An 18,193-nucleotide genomic window follows, 5' to 3' on the forward strand; every position below is an offset into this window, starting at 1 on the left:
TGATTTAAAAGGGTCTGTGGGTGGTTTTGGGCGGGGGGGGGGGGGCTCTGCAGCTTACCTGGCTGCTTCTTGCTCTGACTGAGGGCTGCTGGGAGCAGGGGGTGGGGCTTGTTGCATGTGCCTGCCCCCTGGGCTCTTTACTGCCCTGACAAGCACACTTTCTCAGATACAGCGGAACAGAACCCCCTCAGCTACACACAAAAGCTCATACCATGAATAAAACATTGTCAGTCTTCGAGGTGCCATTGGACTCACACTTTGTTCTGCTGCTTCGGACCAACATGGCTCCCCCACCTGAATCAGAACATGGAAGGCAGCTTCCTATGGCAGTAAGAGCTCTCCAAGATGCCCTGCCCTCTAACTGGCGAGGGTTTTAAAAGCCTTGAACTTGGTCACTGTAGCTATCCCAGTATCAAGAGCAAATGATTCAGGAAAAAAGCCTGGCCACTTCAGGGGTTTTTCCACCAGCTGTAATTTCCAAATTATGCTCAAGGGGAGCCCTCATAGAAAGTGTGACAAAATGATAATGGAGACGGTTTGCCTATTCCAAATGAGCAACAGGCCTTTTTCTCTTTTTTTACTCTTTACTCTCTGTGTAAGGCTCTCTCCCACTTTGGCACTTTTCATCTTCTCTTTTAATTTATGGATGTTCTTTCTGAGTCCTTTCTCTTAAAAAAAAATCCAACTGGTGACATTTGCCAAAAAGCACCTCGCAGTCAAGATTGCTGTGTTCCTTTCTCACAACTTTCTCCCGAGTGCAGAGAGAGAGAGGATCACAGAACACACGGAGACGAAAGTTGCCTCTCTCCCTAGCCGATGCCAAAGTGTCTTCTTGTGATGCCAAAGTGTTTCTACTCTCCTTCCTCCGTTGGCTGACGGGCTCTTCAGCTGGACTGGGAAAGTTCCCTGGATGGTCAGAGGCAGCCAGGGACGAACTGAGCCCAGCGGCGGGGCACGCAGCAGTACACAGGCTGCTCTGCTCAGGCCGTAGCCATCAGAACAAGGGCCGCTTAGCCGAGCCTGCTCCAGGACTGTTTTTAACCTCCCATCCCTCATTGATTTCCACATGCATCTGAGCTTGTGTCGGTTTCTGATTGGCGTCTACATCCTGATTGAACTGAGGCTCTTGGCCACTTGACGGGGTGGGGGGGGGGAACGTTCGAAATCAAAGGGGTCTGGCTGCTTTCATCGAGCCCAGATGCAAATCCTGGACCAAGGAGAAGTGGCAGGATCTTCGCCCCTCCGCTGCCACTGGAGGCACCGCAGGGTGCGTGCACATGGAAATGTGTGCAGCCAGCATAGTCCAGTTGTCTTCCTTCTCTCACTCTCGGTGCGTCACTGTTAATGGTTAATGTTGCCATAAACCTGCCGAGGTCTGTAATCTCTGGGAAGGGAAGCTATCAGCCAGGCCATCAGAAGGGAAGAGAACAGCGTGTACCCTTGGGTGGGGGTGGGGTGTTTGTTTTCATTCCTTTCTCTTGCTCCCTCGCTCCCTCCCTGAGACGTGCTACCAACCTGCCTTAGGGAGATTCGCCCAGCCACAGGGAGGCCCCTACTCTGCTCCGGGCAGAGGGAGACAAGGCGAGACGGAGAGCCATTCCCCCTGCCAAAAGGGCTCACATGCCTGACCAGGACTGGGGAGCCGGTGAGCACAAGCCTGAATGAGCCAATTGCACAAGCAACCCAGCAGTCGCTTCGGATTGGTGGTGGGGGAAACGCAGCAGGCTGAGACCCAAGTAGCACAAATTCTCCCACAGGTGAAAGAGAGGAGGACAGGCCACCGCTGTGTACCTGTAGGACCCCTGTTCTCACGCTAGGGCTCACAGCCTGAACCCTCCCCCACCCGTCTCTGCCTTTGGCTTCCGAAAGACAGTTTGTTAGTAAAGTGACCAAACAGTTGCCAATACCTACATACACTTTAGAATGTTTAATAGGACGTGATGACAGAGCTGCAGCTCAAACACTGACAGCGACAATTGTGATCCAGAGAGGCCTTTGTGGCAGCCAGGGTGTGTGAGAAAAGGAAGTTGCTGGTAAATTGAAAGGCTGGGCTGGCCAGCTGTTGGAATCCAGGTTTGTATTGGAATTTCTACCTCCAGGGCCGGCCCATCACTTAGGCACACCGAGGCAATTGCCTAGGGCACCATATGTGCAGGGGGCAGCAACACCGCACTGGGGTCTGTTGCAGTGGGGAGTCTGCTGCACCAAGTGGCAGCTGGCTTGCTTGGTCCCAGTGGGGACAGCCCTTTTCCAGGGCCACTCCCCCTCCCAGTGTGCCCCTGTTGGGAGGCCTGGCACCGTGGCAAGCCACTGCCTGTGAGGGTGGTGGGGGACAGTTTCCCTGTCATGGGTTGGCTGCTTCCCCATGCTGTGATGGGGAAGAAGTCATTTTGATTAGGGCACCAAAAAAACTTGGGCAAGCCCAGCCTGCATTCATGCCAAAGGGACAGAAAATGGCAGCAGTCAATGGCTCCTTTGGCTTCAGTACTGTCTGTTGCTCCTCTTGCTAGCAGTTGTGAGTGACTCCATTGTCTTCTCATTCAAAATCTCAACTGCTGGTTATTTTCACCCCTTTGGGTTTGTCCCTTCCATTTTTTTTTTTTACTGCAGCAGTTATGTGCTTCTTTGCACAGGTGGCCCATTACGCACGCACATCTTACTGCAGATTTTCAGTGGTGAGCCTTTAATCTTGACTTTGGATTCTGTGCTTGCCGTGCACCCCATTCTTTTTCCTCTGGTGTATTTATTCTGCAGCTATAATTTAAAAAATCACATTTTTCTAAATTGGGGTGGAACATCACTTGTGACATGTGGGGGGTGGCATCCAAAGGTTGGGGTTTTTTAAATTACACAATTGGCCTATCGCAGCTGTGCAGTAGCGTCCAGCAAGCACCTTCCAATTTGTATGAGGGAGGAGTCCTCTGGCAGAAGCTCTGGAGAGCTTTTTTAGTCTTGTGCCACTACATTGGGAAAAAAATGAGGGAGGTATTTTCACCGATGCCCTAGAGCTGCTGCATAGTAACGCTAATTTCCTGCCCTTCCTTGCAAATTTGCGTAGTTTCCTCTTTGTGATCTTGACAGTTTTTTAAAGCCTGTCCTGTGCCGATTGCACTCTGACCTCCAAATGGATTGATCCCAAGCAATTCTTAAGTTTGGCGATTTGCAAAAGGTCCATGTGGCTTAGCTGCCATTTTAATGTTAGGCTTCCGGAGCCTGCCAAACGGTCCCCCCCTTAAAGCATTAAAGGGAAAAATGTTTTCAAAACTTTAGACTTCCCATCCCAGTGCCTCTCTCTCTTTACATCTCATGTCAATTTCATTCCACGCTGACAATTCCCCGCCCCCTTTATTTTGTTTGCATGCAGCACTGAAACCCTTTCCTCCCCCTCTTTTTTGCACTGGGGGTGCTGCCGTTTGCCTCCTTTCTGATTCCCCTTTCAAGACAATGTTGCTGTTCAGTCACACAGTCGAGTCCGACTCTTCGCGACCCCACGGACCAGATCACGCCAGGCCTTCCGGTCCTCCGCCGTCCTCTGAAGTTTGCTCAACTTCATGTTCGTTGCATCTATGACAATACCAGCAGGGAACTAAACCTCGCACAGCTCCTTTTAAACTTACCCCTCATTTTCATTTTTTATTCAGCAATTCGAGACTAGCAAAGTTAGCAAAGACTAACTCAATATATTCCAGTAAAAGCTTTCATGAGTCTCAGCTCCCTTCATTAGATGCATTGGAGTGCTCTTCCATTAGGCAGAATTATTAATACCTAAAGGATTCTGAAGAAGTGAGCAGTGACTCACGAAAGCTCCTATCCTGCCACGTATTTTGTTAGTCTTTAAGGTGCTACTGGATTCCTGCTCTTTTCTACTCCTACAAACAGACTAACATGACTACCCATCTTGATCTTCATGGATTCTAGACTGATTGGTAAGGATAGCAGAGCCTTCAGTCCAGAATCTCGTGCACGTGGGGAAATGGGAAACAATAATTCTGCTGCCGCCCTGACCTGGGTAACCCAGGCAAGCCCAATCTTGTCAGACCTCGGAAGCAAGTACTTGGATGGGAGACCTCCTTGGAATACCAAGGGGCAGCCTTTATTCAGCCACCTCTCTGAATATAGGGGTCAGTCATCAGAGGTCACCATGACTTCCAAGTGCACACATACCCACACTCATGCAAACACATGAAAAATAGAACTCCTCCCCCCCCCAAAGAAAATTAATTGAATAATTCTGCTGCCCGCATCCCAATCTAGGCAGCTACCGTGGTGTTCTGGTTAGTCCCACCTCCTCTACTCATGCGCTGGGGGCCACTGCCTCACAGGGGCTACAGAACATCATACCAGGCCTCCGTGCTTCCTTAAGATACCCTGGCTTTGTGCATGTGTATTCCTCCACCTGCGCCCTGTCTGAGGACCATGTCACTGGTGGCAACTGTGAACGGCAGAAGGTGTGGGGTCGGTGGGGGAAGCGGCTGAGGCTCGGGAGAGCAAACTTGCTTGACAGCTTATCTGCTGGAGCCGGATCTCTGCTAAGCCCTTCCCGGGTGCGTGCCCAAGGCCTCCAGAGCACTGTGATCCGGAACGTACAAATGTGGGAGACTCTGGGTCCAGCAGCCAACACCTGCCTCAAACTGGCAACGTTAATGGAGCGGCAACTCTGGGCGGGTCAGCAGAGGCTATTTTTAAAGTGATTTTCTTTTCGTGTGATGGGTTTCCAGATAAACGTGCGGGAGGCATGTAAACAGCAGCGACATGACCTAATAAACTGCAGAGGCAAGGGCATGTCCCTAGGTTGCAAGGCAGGAGATCAAAGATGCAGGGAGGGGGGAAGAGATTGAGCCTGGAGGGATCCGAGGGCAATGGTTTCTGCCTTTCACTATACCAAGTAGCTCTGAGCGTGCCTGCCTGCAGACTTATACCACCCCTTTGGGAGGGAGACCCCCGCTTTTTCTGAGCGGGAGATGGTTTGCTGTCAAGTGTTATTTCTACTCCAGGGGCCACTCCCAGTGCTCTGCAGGAACACCGGGATCTGGCACCACGCCTGTTCCTTTAAACAAAATGGGAATTCATATGCAATCTCGGTTAGGAAATTAGAAGCACCTATACAATAGGAATTGCCCTCGGATGACTCTTGTAGGAAGTTCTTAATGAAATAGTTACAAATGCTTGTGGACCTTGGAGGGAACGGTGGCAGAAATGCACATTCTCTTCCAGACCATCCTCGATCTTCAACAAGGAGGCAGCACTTTCACCCCTCCCACACATACACACTAGTCAGCACCAGTTAGTGGAAATTACATTTCTCTTCTTCCAGGAGAACGTTGATCATGAATGTGCTTAGACTGGACACAGTCAGTCAGTGAGAAAGCCACCATGGTGCTGCCACGCCTGGCTTGCTGCCCTCACTAAGCCTCAAAGCAAGCTGAGATCTGGTTTTTCATCACGTCTAGTTACACCAAGTAGTAAATGTATTTATTTACCATTTTCCTGATAACTCTCGATCTATGACACAGCCCTTGATGCCCATTTGATGACTTTGGTTCAGAAGTGGGGCCAAGGTAGATTTCCTTATATGCTCCCCGTAGGTCTTTCCTACTTCATAACCTGCTTTCTTCTTGTGTGTTTCATTCAAGTTCCACTGAGCATGTCTTGCCTGAATTTTCCTACGTATGGTTATTTGCTATAGGAGAAGCAAGAGAATATAGCCTTAAAATGGGCCTATCAGATCTCTAATATCCTGTTTTTCCCTTCCGTGGGTGGCAGCTGAGAACACTGTGCCTAACACTGGAGACTGCCACGAATACCTACTGAACAAGCAGGATACAGACCCTCAAACCTGAGAAGCAGATGAATAGCAGCTTTGCTCTTAACTGCTGAATTATGAAATCCAAAATATTACAATCAATAATTTTACCACTGACTTCGATGCTGGTGGTGAGGAGGGTCCACTTGAAAAATGAATTGATTTTTCTTTCTTGGTGAAATGATATATCCAGAGTAGATTATCAAGCAAAAATGAAATTAGATCTTTTTGAACCTGACCTGGTGGCCCAGGTCTAGCCTGCTCCTGTCAGATTGCAGAGCCAAGCAGGGTTGGCCATGGTCAGTACTTTGGACGGGAGACCACCAAGGAAGCCCAGAGTCGCGACACAGAGGCAAGCAATGGCAAACCACCTCTGAATGTCTCTTGCCTGAAAAGCCCTACAGGTCTCTGAATGTCTCTTGCCCGAAAAGCCCTCCATAAGCCGGCTGTGACTTGATGGCGCTTTCCACCACCAGATGTTTTGGATTTTAAAAATGAGATGTCCCTGCCACCAACTGAATCAAGAAGGAATGCATTTGGCAGAAACTGGAGTGAAGCACAGACATTTTTAGATAAAAGAATCCAGAGCCAATGAGCATTTCCGAGCAACTGAATAGTTGCAAGGACAATGGAATGAGACATAAATTATACCTGCAAGAGCACCAGGGAAGCAAAGGCTTAGTAGCATTAGGACTGAAGGGCGCAGAAGCCCTGGGAAACTCTGAATTGCCTCTATCATTTTGGTCTCAGGATTCTGAGAAGTTTCTTCTGGCCATCTTTTGCGGAAATGTTGTAGTGGCCTGCAGAGGTTAACTCATTGAACAGTTTGGCAGAAGTCTGAAGTTATGATTGATAGTTCCCTAGTTCAGTTACCGTGTGGCCTGTCACCAGGAACACTCAAGAAACGGAGACAGAGGAGATGGTTTAGCTTTTTGGTTTCTGCAGAGAAATAGGCAGGGTGGTCTCTTTTAAACAAGTAAGCCTCTTTAAAGGAAGGAAATGTATTTGTGCAACAATGGGAGGTACTTGGTGAGTTTTGATGATCAAGATCTTCCAGGATTCTTTCATTTTGTTTTGGACTACTGGAATTGTAGAATATAATTGCAGTAATAGACAAGTATATAAACACTTGAATACTGTTTCCTGATCAACTGGTCTGGGGTGAGATCTTAATTTTACATCTTTATTTATATGTATTGAGTGTGTGTGTGTGTGTGTGTGTGTGTGTGTGTAATAATGTCTTGGCCATTATAAACAAAGATTTTTTTTAAAAAAAACCTAAAAATGATACAACTGGAGAGTCGAATTTGTATGACACAGAGAATCAGATTCTTTCTAAACTTTGGGTGCTGGTGTTGATTTAAACTCTTCTTTTCTGTAATTGGCAGAAACCCCAGAATGCACTGGAAATTGTGATGACTTTGGACAAATACATTTTCTGTCTCTTTTGCAACCATATATAACAACAGTATCTGCGGTATCTAAACCTGTCATTTATTCTGCATACTTATTTTGCAGTGTAACTTCTGAGTACAATCCAGCCTAAATCAAGCATTTTTATACTCCCCTTTAAGTTCAAGTGGGGCACAACAGTGCTGGATCAAGACCTTTAAAATGTTCTTATCCTTAAACAACCCTGTGTAATATATTACTCTTCTTTCTCAGTTCCTGACGAGGCGGAGGGAAAATCAGTCGTCTACCCCGTCAGCGGTTCTGGCTGGTTTCCCCCTTTTTCCTCAGCAGGCTCCTCCGTTCCTTGTTTTCTAGGGTGTGATTCTGGCTTTGGAAAAGAGACGGCCGCTCACCTGGACTCCCTGGGACTTAAGGTCTACGCCAGCGTGCTGGACTTGAACGGCCCAGGGGCAAAAGAGCTGCGGCAGAGCTGCTCCTCCCAGCTGACCCTGCTGGAAATGGACCTGACCAAACCTGAGGACATCCAGAAAGCCCTGCACTTTATCAAGGCTCAGACTGAGAGAGCAGGTAAACCCTCTGTGCTCACCCTGGCATGCTTGGAGGCAGACTAGAACAGGGGAAAGAGGGGAAGGATGATCAGATCCTTTTCTTTTGAAGTCAGGGACTGAATCTGGCCTTTCCCCGCGTCTCAGATTATGAAGTTATTGGTAGGCATCTGTAAAGCAAAGAGCTTAAAAACAGGACGGTGGCAATTTACATTTGGAGTGAATTTTGGTGACTATGCTCTTTGAGCATCAGAAGCTTAATGTTAGTATCAGTTTCAGTTTAGTTTATTGTAGTTAGCCATTGGCTGTTACAAAATTACAAAACACAAACTGTGAACAAGCTATAGGTTAGAGTCAGAATACACGTGCATGTGTTAGTACCAGTTCTGCTCAATGGGCACCCTGCACAGCACACCTTCAGGGGTGCCCTTGCGCTTAGGATATGGATAGTGGCACTCTGAATGTGAGACCTCGGATGGAGCAAATTTTTCCCCTGAAATTCGAAGAGTGCATTTTTGTACCTTTAAACATAGTGGAATACACCAACACGGCTGTAGCTTTAGGCAGTGTTGTGAAGTGGCTATTCCATTTCATGTTGAACTGTTGTTGGAAACATGCATGTACGCACACCGCCATGGAAATGGGGGCTTTCACCAGATGACAGAACCCTGACTGAATGGGCACCCTTAGGCCTGCCGCTTTGACTCCCTGCACCTAACTCCCGATCTTCTTGCACACCGTTTCCGCATCAGCATCACTTTGCACACAGATCACAGAGCCAGTTTGGTGTAGTGGTTAAGTGTGCGGACTCTAATCTGCGAGAACCGGGTTTGAGTCCCCACTCCTCCACTTGCACCTGCTGATGTGCCCTTGGGTCAGTCACAAGCTCTGGCACAGCTGTCCTTGAAAAAGAGCAGTTTGTGTCAGAGTGCTCTCAGCCCCACCCACCTCACAGGGTGTCTGTTGTGGGGAGGGGAAGGGAAAGGAGTTTGTAAGCCGCTCTGAGACTCCAAGTGAAGGGCGGGGTATAAATCCCATCTCTTCTCTTCTTCTTCAGGTGATGGGGAATAAGCCGAAGGGAAATACTAGCTCAATTCCTGTGGCACCAAATATAGGCCTGGTACCTCTAATTACCTTGAAATGGGGGTGTAAAACCCATGCTGTACCACTGAGGTGAGAGTTCCTCCCCACATCTTGCTGGCACATACACACCTGCTACATAGGGGCAAACACTGTCATCAGAAGAGGACATTTTTGGTTTCCCTGTGAAGCAGTAGCAACAATCATTTCCCTGATTTAGCCACACCAAGGTGAGCACTAACTAGCCACAATTCCCAAGGACCACATACCTTGCATGCAGGAGATCCCCTTGCCTGAATCTCCAGGCATCTCCAGTTGAAAGGATCAGGTAGGAGGTGATGGGGAAGTCCTCTGCCTGAGACCTTGGAGAACCGCTGCCAGTCAGATCAGACAAGAGAGGCTTGCATAGGCCAGTGGTCTGACTCATGCAGCCTGCACCCTCAAGGGCAGTGGAGGAGCTTCACATTTCCATCTTTGTCCCCTTCTCTCCTGGAACACAGGGCTCTGGGGCCTGGTGAATAACGCCGGATTCAACGATGTCATTGCTGACGCTGACCTGACTCCGCTACACAACTTCCGTGCTTGCATGGAGGTGAACTTCTTTGGGGCCTTGGAGCTGACCAAAGGCCTGTTGCCTTTGTTACGTGCATCACAAGGGAGGATAGTGACAGTCAGCAGCCCAGCAGGTAAGAATGGGACTCCTCAGAGGCTCTTGAACTCGATACCAAAGTTTTCCATGATGAAAGTGGACAGATGTCATAAATAGGGTGTCTAGAGATGGACAGGGTGGCAGGGATGTTTCCTCTCCATTCCTACTAACAAAGGATGGCATTTGTTTTCCCAGAAATTTGGAGTCAGTTTGAAATAAGAATAAAACAAAATAGAAACCTGGAAACACCCTAAAGACTAAGGGTATTTATTTTAGCATGAGCTTTTGTGAGTCAGAGCTCACTTCCTCAGATGCAATGAAAGAAAGAAAACCATTTTCCTCATTTTTATGCAGAGAATTACAGAAGGGGGAGGACATAAAAATGAGCGAAATTATTTTCTTTCTTTCATTGCATCTGAGGAAGTGAGAACTGGCTCGTGAAGGCTTATGCTTGAATAAATACTGCTAGTCGTTAAAAGGAGCCCTCTGGACTTGTATTTTGCGCAACAGCTATGACTTCCTATTACATTAGGACTAGATGCTCTTTGGCATATGGTGCTGTGTGTTCCCCCAACACTTTTGCCTGATTGCAACCCTCCCCCATTCTCTTTTCCCACAGGTAATTTGCCATTCCCCTGCTTAGCGGCCTATGGGACCTCCAAAGCTGCACTTAGCCTCCTCATGGATACCTTCCAGAGTGAACTTGCACCCTGGGGCATCAAAGTGAGCGTCGTCTTTCCTGGGTATTTCAAAACGGGTAAGATCAGGACCATGTGGGCCTGGGGAAACAGGGACAAGAAAGCATTTCTCTACCCTCCCCCGCCCAAGAAGTCTGCACCGGTGTTTATGTTTAACAAGAGCCTGGGAAAGTTTCCCCTTCCCCGAGGGATGCCAGCCTCCAGAGGGGTCAAACAACAAATATATACACTGCAAAAACCTTTTTTATAAGTTAAAGTGTTCTATATGTTCCATCTTATAAAGTGCATTGTGTATTATTCATAATATTCTAAAACAGGTATATATTCATTACATGCAATACCAACAATAATAATCAGTTTGTACAATCCAATAGCTACCAGTCAATTTACATCCTTTTTACACAATGACTGGTAGTTATTAGATTGTACAAACTGATTATTATTGTTGGTATTGCATGTAATGAATATATACCTGTTTTAGAATATTATGAATAATACACAATGCACTTTATAAGATGGAACATATAGAACACTTTAACTTATAAAAAAGGTTTTTGCAGTGTATATATTTGTTGTTTGACTCTTCTAACACTGCAGCTCGAGTTTCCACAGCCTCCAGATGGGACCTGGGGGGGGGGGGTTTCCCCCTGGAATTATACATCATCTCCAAACTACAGAGACCAGTTCCCCTGGAGAAAACGGGTGCTGCTCTGGAGGGCGGACTCTCTGTGGCCTTGGACCCCCCACTGAGGTCCCCTCCCTGTCCTCCGCAGGCTCCATCCCCAAACCTCCAGGAGTTTCCCAAGCTGGATCTGGCAACCCTACCCCCATCCACCACCCGTGGCCGGGGGGGACCTACCCATCTGGCCTTCACTTGTTTCCTAGAAATGCAGACCCCACCAGATGAGACGCTGGCTCTGCGGCCTTCCAGCACTTCTCTAAATGGGCAAATACCACCCCCATCTGTTCACAAGGACAATAGAGAAAGGATACTCCCCAGCATCCAAACTATGCCCAGCCCCTATTTTTTTGTGGTAATCTTTATGCCAGTTCTGCAAGTATCCTCATCTTTGTAGTGAGGGAAGGAGGGGAGCTCCTAGCAGAGGTGAGATTTGAACCCACAGCCTTCCAGTTCTGCTTCTCTACTACGTCACGCCTGCTTTTAGAAACAGTGAGGAAGAAGAAGAGATTGATTTATACCCCACCCTTTACTACCCGAAGGAGTCTCAGAGTAGGTTAATCCCTTTCCCTTCCCCACAACAGACACCCTGTGAGGTAGGTGGGGCTGAGGGATCTTTCTTGAGAACTGCCCTTGAGAGAACAGCTCTGAAAGAACTTATGACTGTCCCAAGGTCACACCAGCAGCTGCATGTGGAGGAGTGGGGAATCAAACCCGGTTCTCCCAGATTAGAGTCTGCACTTCTAATCACTACACCAAACTGGCTCTCCTGCTGTTAGTTCTTTAGCCACATTCCTTGAGTGTTGATTGTGTGGCAAGACCACTGGGCCTTCTCCACAGTGTGGCTTGTGAATCGTTCCTAGCTCCTAGTTAATCTTTTGTCCTGGTAATATTAGGCAAATGCCTCAGATCTGCTTCTTCTGTTTGCATGATCTGTCTGATGGGAACAAATAAGAGCCAATGACACCCTCTTGGCTCACTGCCAGAGCTTCTGCCCGCTATCATAAGGGCTAGGAACTTGCATAAAAATGGGACTTAAAAATACACGAGGCTGATTCTTGCAGCAGGCTCCAGATTCCATGTCAAGCACAGCCATCACACAAGCTCGGCAACAGAGCATCTAAAGGAGTCTCCCCTCTCCCCTGTTCTCTGCAGGAAGTACTTGCGATCCCGAGTTCTGGAAGGGAAAGAAACATCAGCTGCTCGCGGCTCTACCTCCTGACCTGCTGGAGGACTACGGGGAAGAATACATCGAGGAGATCAACAAGCAGTTTGTCATTTTCATGAAGACAGCTGTCGAGGACCTCAGCCCCGTGGTGGACAGCATAGCCGAAGGCCTCCTCTCCCCTCAGCCTCTCGCGAAATACTACCCCGGCAGGGGCCTCGGGCCGATGTACTTTGTCCACCACTACTTGCCCCACACCGTCCGTGACTTATTGCTGAGAACCTTTTTCATCAAGCCCAAGCTGCCCAGGGCCCTGCAGTTGAAGCAGAGCGAGGCCCCCCACGCCGACTGACACTCGTTTTGGTCCCCGGGACACGAGAAGCCAAGGGGGGGACGTCTCCCCTCCGTCCCTCCCGCTACCAAACGAGCCCCCGGTGGAATGTGCTTCCGCTGGAGAGGTTATCCTTTTGATCGCTTGGTGCCCCTCCATCATGGTTTGGAATTGCCTTGGGAGGTGAGGGGAAGGGAAGGCACCCATCGTCCCTTCCTTTCCTACAGTGCAAGAAGCCAAAGTTCTCAGAAGATGCTGGGGGGAGGGGCCACAGCCAGTTCAGTGGGAGTTGTACAGGTGGTCTGGAGGAATGAGGTGGGGAGGGATCCCCATCCTTGGCCTTTCTCTCCCCAGCTGGCTTCTCTCTTACACCTCAGCCATGCGATATACCTCCATAAACTCGGACTAAAGCCAAACCAACCTTTCCTTGCTGCTCGGAGACCCGTGATCTCAGTCATAGCGGGTCCCCCTCCAAGAGACAACAGACATTTCCTTGACTTGCCAAGTAGACCAACCATACCTTTGCTGCTGCTGGGTGGGGTGGGTGGGTACTTTGCAAGCCCTCCTACCCTTTCCTCAGAGTCTCAGCGGCATGCAGGAGCTGAGCCAAGAAGGCCGTGTTGCCTCTGGCAACGGGCAGGGACCTCTCATGCTGACAAGCCACCATCGTCACAGGAAGAATTAAATAAAAATAAGTTATTTCCACTTTGTCTACATCTCTTGGGGAGTCTTCATGAAAGTGTCAGTCTAGAAAGCCTGCCTGTTCAATGCTGGATAGAAACCTTGTGGCACAGCTCAATGGCTGGGCTGCCCTGCTACCTCACAGGGTTTCTGCTATCAAACAAGCAACAGGATCAAATCCCACTCAGCCAAAAAAGGGTGGCGGTGGGCAGTCAGCCTGTCATACCTCAAAGGGCTGGTGTGAGAATAAAGTGGGTGAAAATTCTTTGTATGCCACCCTAAGCTTCTTGGGAGAATACCAACATTTAAAAATGTGTAAAAGAATTTTTAAAATGGGATTTCTCACTGACAATAGCAGTACTGGGGGGGGGGGAGGTTTTTGCAACAAACAGCCTACTGTTCTGTAGTCCAAACTGATATTTCTTTGAAACCCACGGGTGAAACCCTTCTCCATGCTCAACTGGGGAAACTGAGAGCTCCACCAAATCCAGCCAGTTCCCTAAACCAACAGACTAGGCACCTTAGAATGTGCCCCAGAATCCTCTGCCAGACACAGTGTGCCCCAGACACGCTGCCAGACTGCAGAAAGAAAACCCAGGAAAGGGGGGGGGGGTTCACTCTGTTTAAGTTTGCCTTGAAGGTGGATGCTGAAAAGCCACACTGCTCTGGAGAATGTGGGTGGGGGGCCCTTCAATCCAGGGAGATTCTCCACTTCCCCAGTCATTCCCACTGCCAAATTCTCCACTTGCCCATCCAAGCTCTGCGCATGGGTGTGTGTGTGTGATATTTGCACAATACATGCACCTGGCCTGACACCAAAGACCTGACAGATATACAAATTGATATGTGAAATTCCTCCTTCCTTGTCTTGCATTTACTGATTTATAAGATAACTAGGAATAAGGCCTGTTGAGGAAATAAATACAACGAGCTCTAGAAAGAGGTTCTGGGCGGGTGCCCCAGCCTTGGGTTCTCAGTGTCAATTTGCTATGGCGACCTCAGCAGGGTTTAATGACAAAGAGCTTACTATTTTCTCAGAATCCACCCTGCTAAGCAGCTGTTTTCTTCAGGGGAACTGATCTCTACCATCTGGAGAACAGTTGTAATTTTGAGTGATCTCCAGCCCTCACCTGGAGATTAGCAGCAATGGTCCCTCAGGAGAAAATCGTTGGTTTGGAGAGTGGAGTCTATGGCATTGTACCTGTCTGATACCCCTCAAATATCCAGGAATTTCCCAACCTGGAGTCGGCAACCCTATCTCCTTTCCAGCTAACCATCAACCTACTGTTATCTGCCCCTGATCTCTACCATCTGGAGAGCAGTTTTAATTCTGAGTGATCTCCAGCCCTCACCTGGAGATTGGCAGCAATGGTTCCCCAGGAAGAAAAGTATAGTCTTTCTCTGCAGTGGAGACCAAAGCAGCTTACATCATTCTCCTCTCCCCCTTTTGATCTGCACAACAACCCTCTGAGGTAGGTTAGGCTGAAAGTCTGTGACTGGTCTGAAATCACCCACTCAACTTCCACAGCAAGAACCTGGGTCTAGCAGACCCTGCTCTGAAGCGCTAACTGCTACGCCTAGGGTAGCCAACCTCCAGGTGGAGCCTGAAGGTCGCCGGGTATAACGACTGAACTCCAGACAACAGATCCCTCCCCCCCTGGCAAAGATAACCGCTTTGAAGGGTGGGCTCTATGGTATTCTATTCAACTGAGGCCTCTCCCCTCTCCAAACTCTGGCTTCCTTAGACTCCACCACAGAATATCCAGGAATTTCCCAGCCCGGAGCTGCCAACCCTAGTCAGGACTGGCCCCAATGAGCTCCTCACAAAGGCCTGGAAAGGGCTTCCTTCCTTGGCCTTTTTACTGACAGAACCAAGCTTGGTTGCCTAGCAACAGCCACTGAGGGAGAAGTTAGTCCCACAGGAGCCAAGAAGGAGAAGTGGCTTCGTCAGGAGAGACAGCCATTTTGATAGTTTATTCTGTGAGGGAAGAGTGTCCAGGCTGGCAGTGGGTGGGGGAGAGGAGCAGACCCAGCCCCCAGCCAATGGCACGCGAGTACTCGAGTGGCGGTTGATGGGACAATGGCTGATGGAATGCACTGCACAGCCAATGGGAGAGCTGGAAATGGCCAATATGTAGGAGAATTATATATATAGGATATACCAGTTATGGTCTCTCCTATTCAAGACTTTCTGCTCCTCTCAGTCAGGCCACCAATATATTTATTCATAGAGTCTGGGGAGGGGGCCTGAAGTGCCCCTACCTTATTGGCAAAGGTACGAAGGAAAACTCTACTTCAGAGGTGTATACTCTGCTTTTCTCCCCAGTCAGGACCCAAAGCCATATACAACATCTCCCCTCCCCTGTGAGGTAGGTTAGAAGCATAGTAAGTGACTTGCTTAAGGTCACCCAGAGAGCTTACATGGCAGAGGGGGGATTCAAACCTCGGTCTACCAGACCCTAGTCGGGCATTCTAACTGCTACATCAAGCAGAGGGGAGCAAAGGACTACGTATTTTAAATGCCATGCTTCTGAGGAATGCTTCTCACGGTTCCCCCACTCTATCCTCCCACCTGCCCTGTAAGGTAGGCTTGGATGGAAGTGTGAAACACTTCAACAAGGGCCCAAAGGGAGCTCGTAGGTGACAGGAGACTTGAACCAGCATCCGTTCAGAGTAACATGAAGGCTCACAGCCTAGCCTCAAGGCCTGGCACCCTCCCCACCCCCCGGCAACTGACTGGCAGTTGGGCGCAGGGAGATGGCTCTGGCTGCTCTTCCCGGTGGAGATGAGCTGGGGCAGAGATGGTGGGAGCTGCTGCTTTTGGCAAACTCACAAACCCACCGCTGGGCCTCCCCCAAGACTCAGGAATCCATGCTGGGGGAAACAGAGGTCAAACTTCTCTTTGCTCGTTGACGGAGGCCACACCAACTGGGCCTACTTATTATTAACTGAAAGAATTTAAGAAGGGTCAAGCCGGATCAGAGCAAAGGCCCGTCAAGTCTGGCACTCTGTTCCCAACTTCATTTATACTCCCCTACTTTTCTCCCGAGTGGGAACCCAAAGGGGCTTTTTCAACATCCACTCCATTTTATCCTCCCAACAACCCTGTAAGGTAGGCTCAGCTGAAGCTGTGCGACTGGCCCAGAGAGCTTCCGTGACAGGGCAGGGATCCAAACGAGCTCTCACCCAGCCCCCCCCCACTCCCCCGTGCCACACTTCTGTGCACTTTGCCTAACTTTGTGCGCAGGCTCCGACAGACACCTCCCTGCTCAATGAGACACCCCCCCCAAAGGCAGACTGGGGGCTTGCTGGCCTCTCCCCCCCAAGCCAGAACTGCCACCCCCTGCATTCTACCCCCCACAAAAAAAAAAAAAACACCCAGGGCAAGGGGGGATCCACCCTCTTTCCCCATGCCATTTTTAAAAATATATTTACAATCCGCATAGGCCAGAGAGAATGTCTCCGAACCACTGTGTGTCTATAGCCTCGGCACCAGGTATCTTTCAACACCCTAATTATGGGAGAAAAGAAAGCTGTGCAAGCCCAAAACATAAAGGCAGCAGGCTGGAAGCAAGCAGGAGAGTCCACCAAGCCCACACGGACTCCTGTACTTGCGATGCAAGCCACAGAAGCGCATCTTCTATGCACGCTAGGTTTGGAGGCAGGTGCCTTAGCTTCTGCTTCTGCATTCAGAGAGCACGTGGCACGCTTGTGCGTTTCCCAGACCACACCCCCAGCCGAGGAGTGCACAGCGGAAGGCCAGTTGCGGGGCACGTGATGTCTTGGGGCGGTGGCTGCTTTCCACCCCCGCTTCCCCATCACCTAAGAGGGTGTAAAATCAAGGGCACTGTGGGAACTGAGTAGAGCTCTCTGTACTACTTTCCTTTATGGCCTGGGTTATGGGGCAGAGGTGAGAGAAAGTTGTATTCTCCATTGTGCTGGTGTGTCCTGGAAACAGGCTGGCCAATTTACAGAGGTGCCAATCTGGACAGAGCTCTCTGTTCTCAGCACCCATGTACACACCAGGCTTCCCAGAGCTCGGACATCCAGACGGCCATTTCGGTGTACCTCTCCCATATGGAGTCATCTGCTGGGTATCGAAGCACATACTCCAAGATCTCCATCCCACTCTGCCTGCAGGCTGGCTGCTCCTACCCGCACTGCTGTCTGGGGGGGTTTGTTCTGTAAGCGGAAGATCTGCGTTTTTCTTCTCAGCATTGCCCAAAGAGTCCAAAGCACTTCCCTCCCAGGAAAGGTTCTAGCAGTGGGTCTCTCACCCGCTTGGCAGGGATGGCGTTCTGTCCCTAGGGCAGAAAAGATGGACAATCCTTTTGGTAAATAATTTATTCTCACAGCTGGAGTATGAAGAACAGCAAGCACAACACTCGGAGCACAGCCACTGCGCAAAACCTCACGTGGGCAGAGGTGCCAACTGCATTCTTCTGGGCAACACAGCAGCCAGAATCAGGATTGCCCCAGCAGCCCCCAGCTCACTGAGGCGGAAGGGCGGCGGCGGGAGGGGGGGGGAGAGGAGAGAACAGGTGTTTGTGGGCACACAAAGGAACCAGAGAGATGGCCAACTCCCTGGGCAGCCAAGACGTGAGCCCGGGCAGGTGGGGAAGATGTGGCACCAGGAGGTGCAGGATGGAGAAGGCAGATGCCAGGGAAAATGGGGACTGTCCAGGGCCAAGGGCAGTTAGAGCTTTACAGATAACCCAAGGCTGGGAATGGAGTGGGGGAGGAAGAGACTGGCACAACGCACAGCACTGGGCCCCAAGGTGGTGGTGGTGGGGGGAAGCATGTGTGCTGGGGGGGGGGGGGGGAGCTTTCACCTAATCCAAAGGCGGGGTTGTGCCCAGCCCAGCAGCCCTGCTCCAGAAGAGAGACAGAAACGCCCACAGATGCAGCAGGCCTCATCCCAGCCTTGGACCACTCCTAGGTCAGGACAGGCCTGGAGCCCTGCCGAATGCTAGACTTGACAAAGAAGCCTTGCTTTTGGAGCCTGCCACACTGTGAAGACCACAGCCTCTGTCTGACACATCAGATGGGGAGAGCTTATGGGCAGCTGCGGCGGGGAGGGCTCTGGGACTTCTGACCCGGAGCTGTGGAAAAACGAAGCCAGGGGCTCGTGGGCCCCTTTGGGAAAGAG

The 18,193-nt window shown here is 49.9% G+C and overlaps 1 protein-coding gene across 1 annotated transcript in view; it reads left to right on the forward strand.

The window, feature by feature from the left end:
• The window catches only part of HSD11B2 (hydroxysteroid (11-beta) dehydrogenase 2), a 64,266-nt gene extending 51,151 nt beyond the window's left edge, over positions 1-13,115 (forward strand). The window contains exons 2-5 of the mRNA XM_015408399.1: positions 7,571-7,783; positions 9,342-9,527; positions 10,110-10,247; positions 12,023-13,115. Coding sequence (XP_015263885.1) covers positions 7,571-7,783; positions 9,342-9,527; positions 10,110-10,247; positions 12,023-12,384 — 899 coding nt within the window. The 3' untranslated portion in view covers positions 12,385-13,115. The remainder of the gene's footprint in view (positions 1-7,570; positions 7,784-9,341; positions 9,528-10,109; positions 10,248-12,022) is intronic.
• Positions 13,116-18,193: the final 5,078 nt, after the last annotated feature.

The sequence above is a fragment of the Gekko japonicus genome, unplaced genomic scaffold (genome assembly GCF_001447785.1).
Source record: "Gekko japonicus isolate JY-2015 unplaced genomic scaffold, Gekko_japonicus_V1.1 scaffold717, whole genome shotgun sequence".
NCBI classification, from domain to species: domain Eukaryota; kingdom Metazoa; phylum Chordata; class Lepidosauria; order Squamata; family Gekkonidae; genus Gekko; species Gekko japonicus.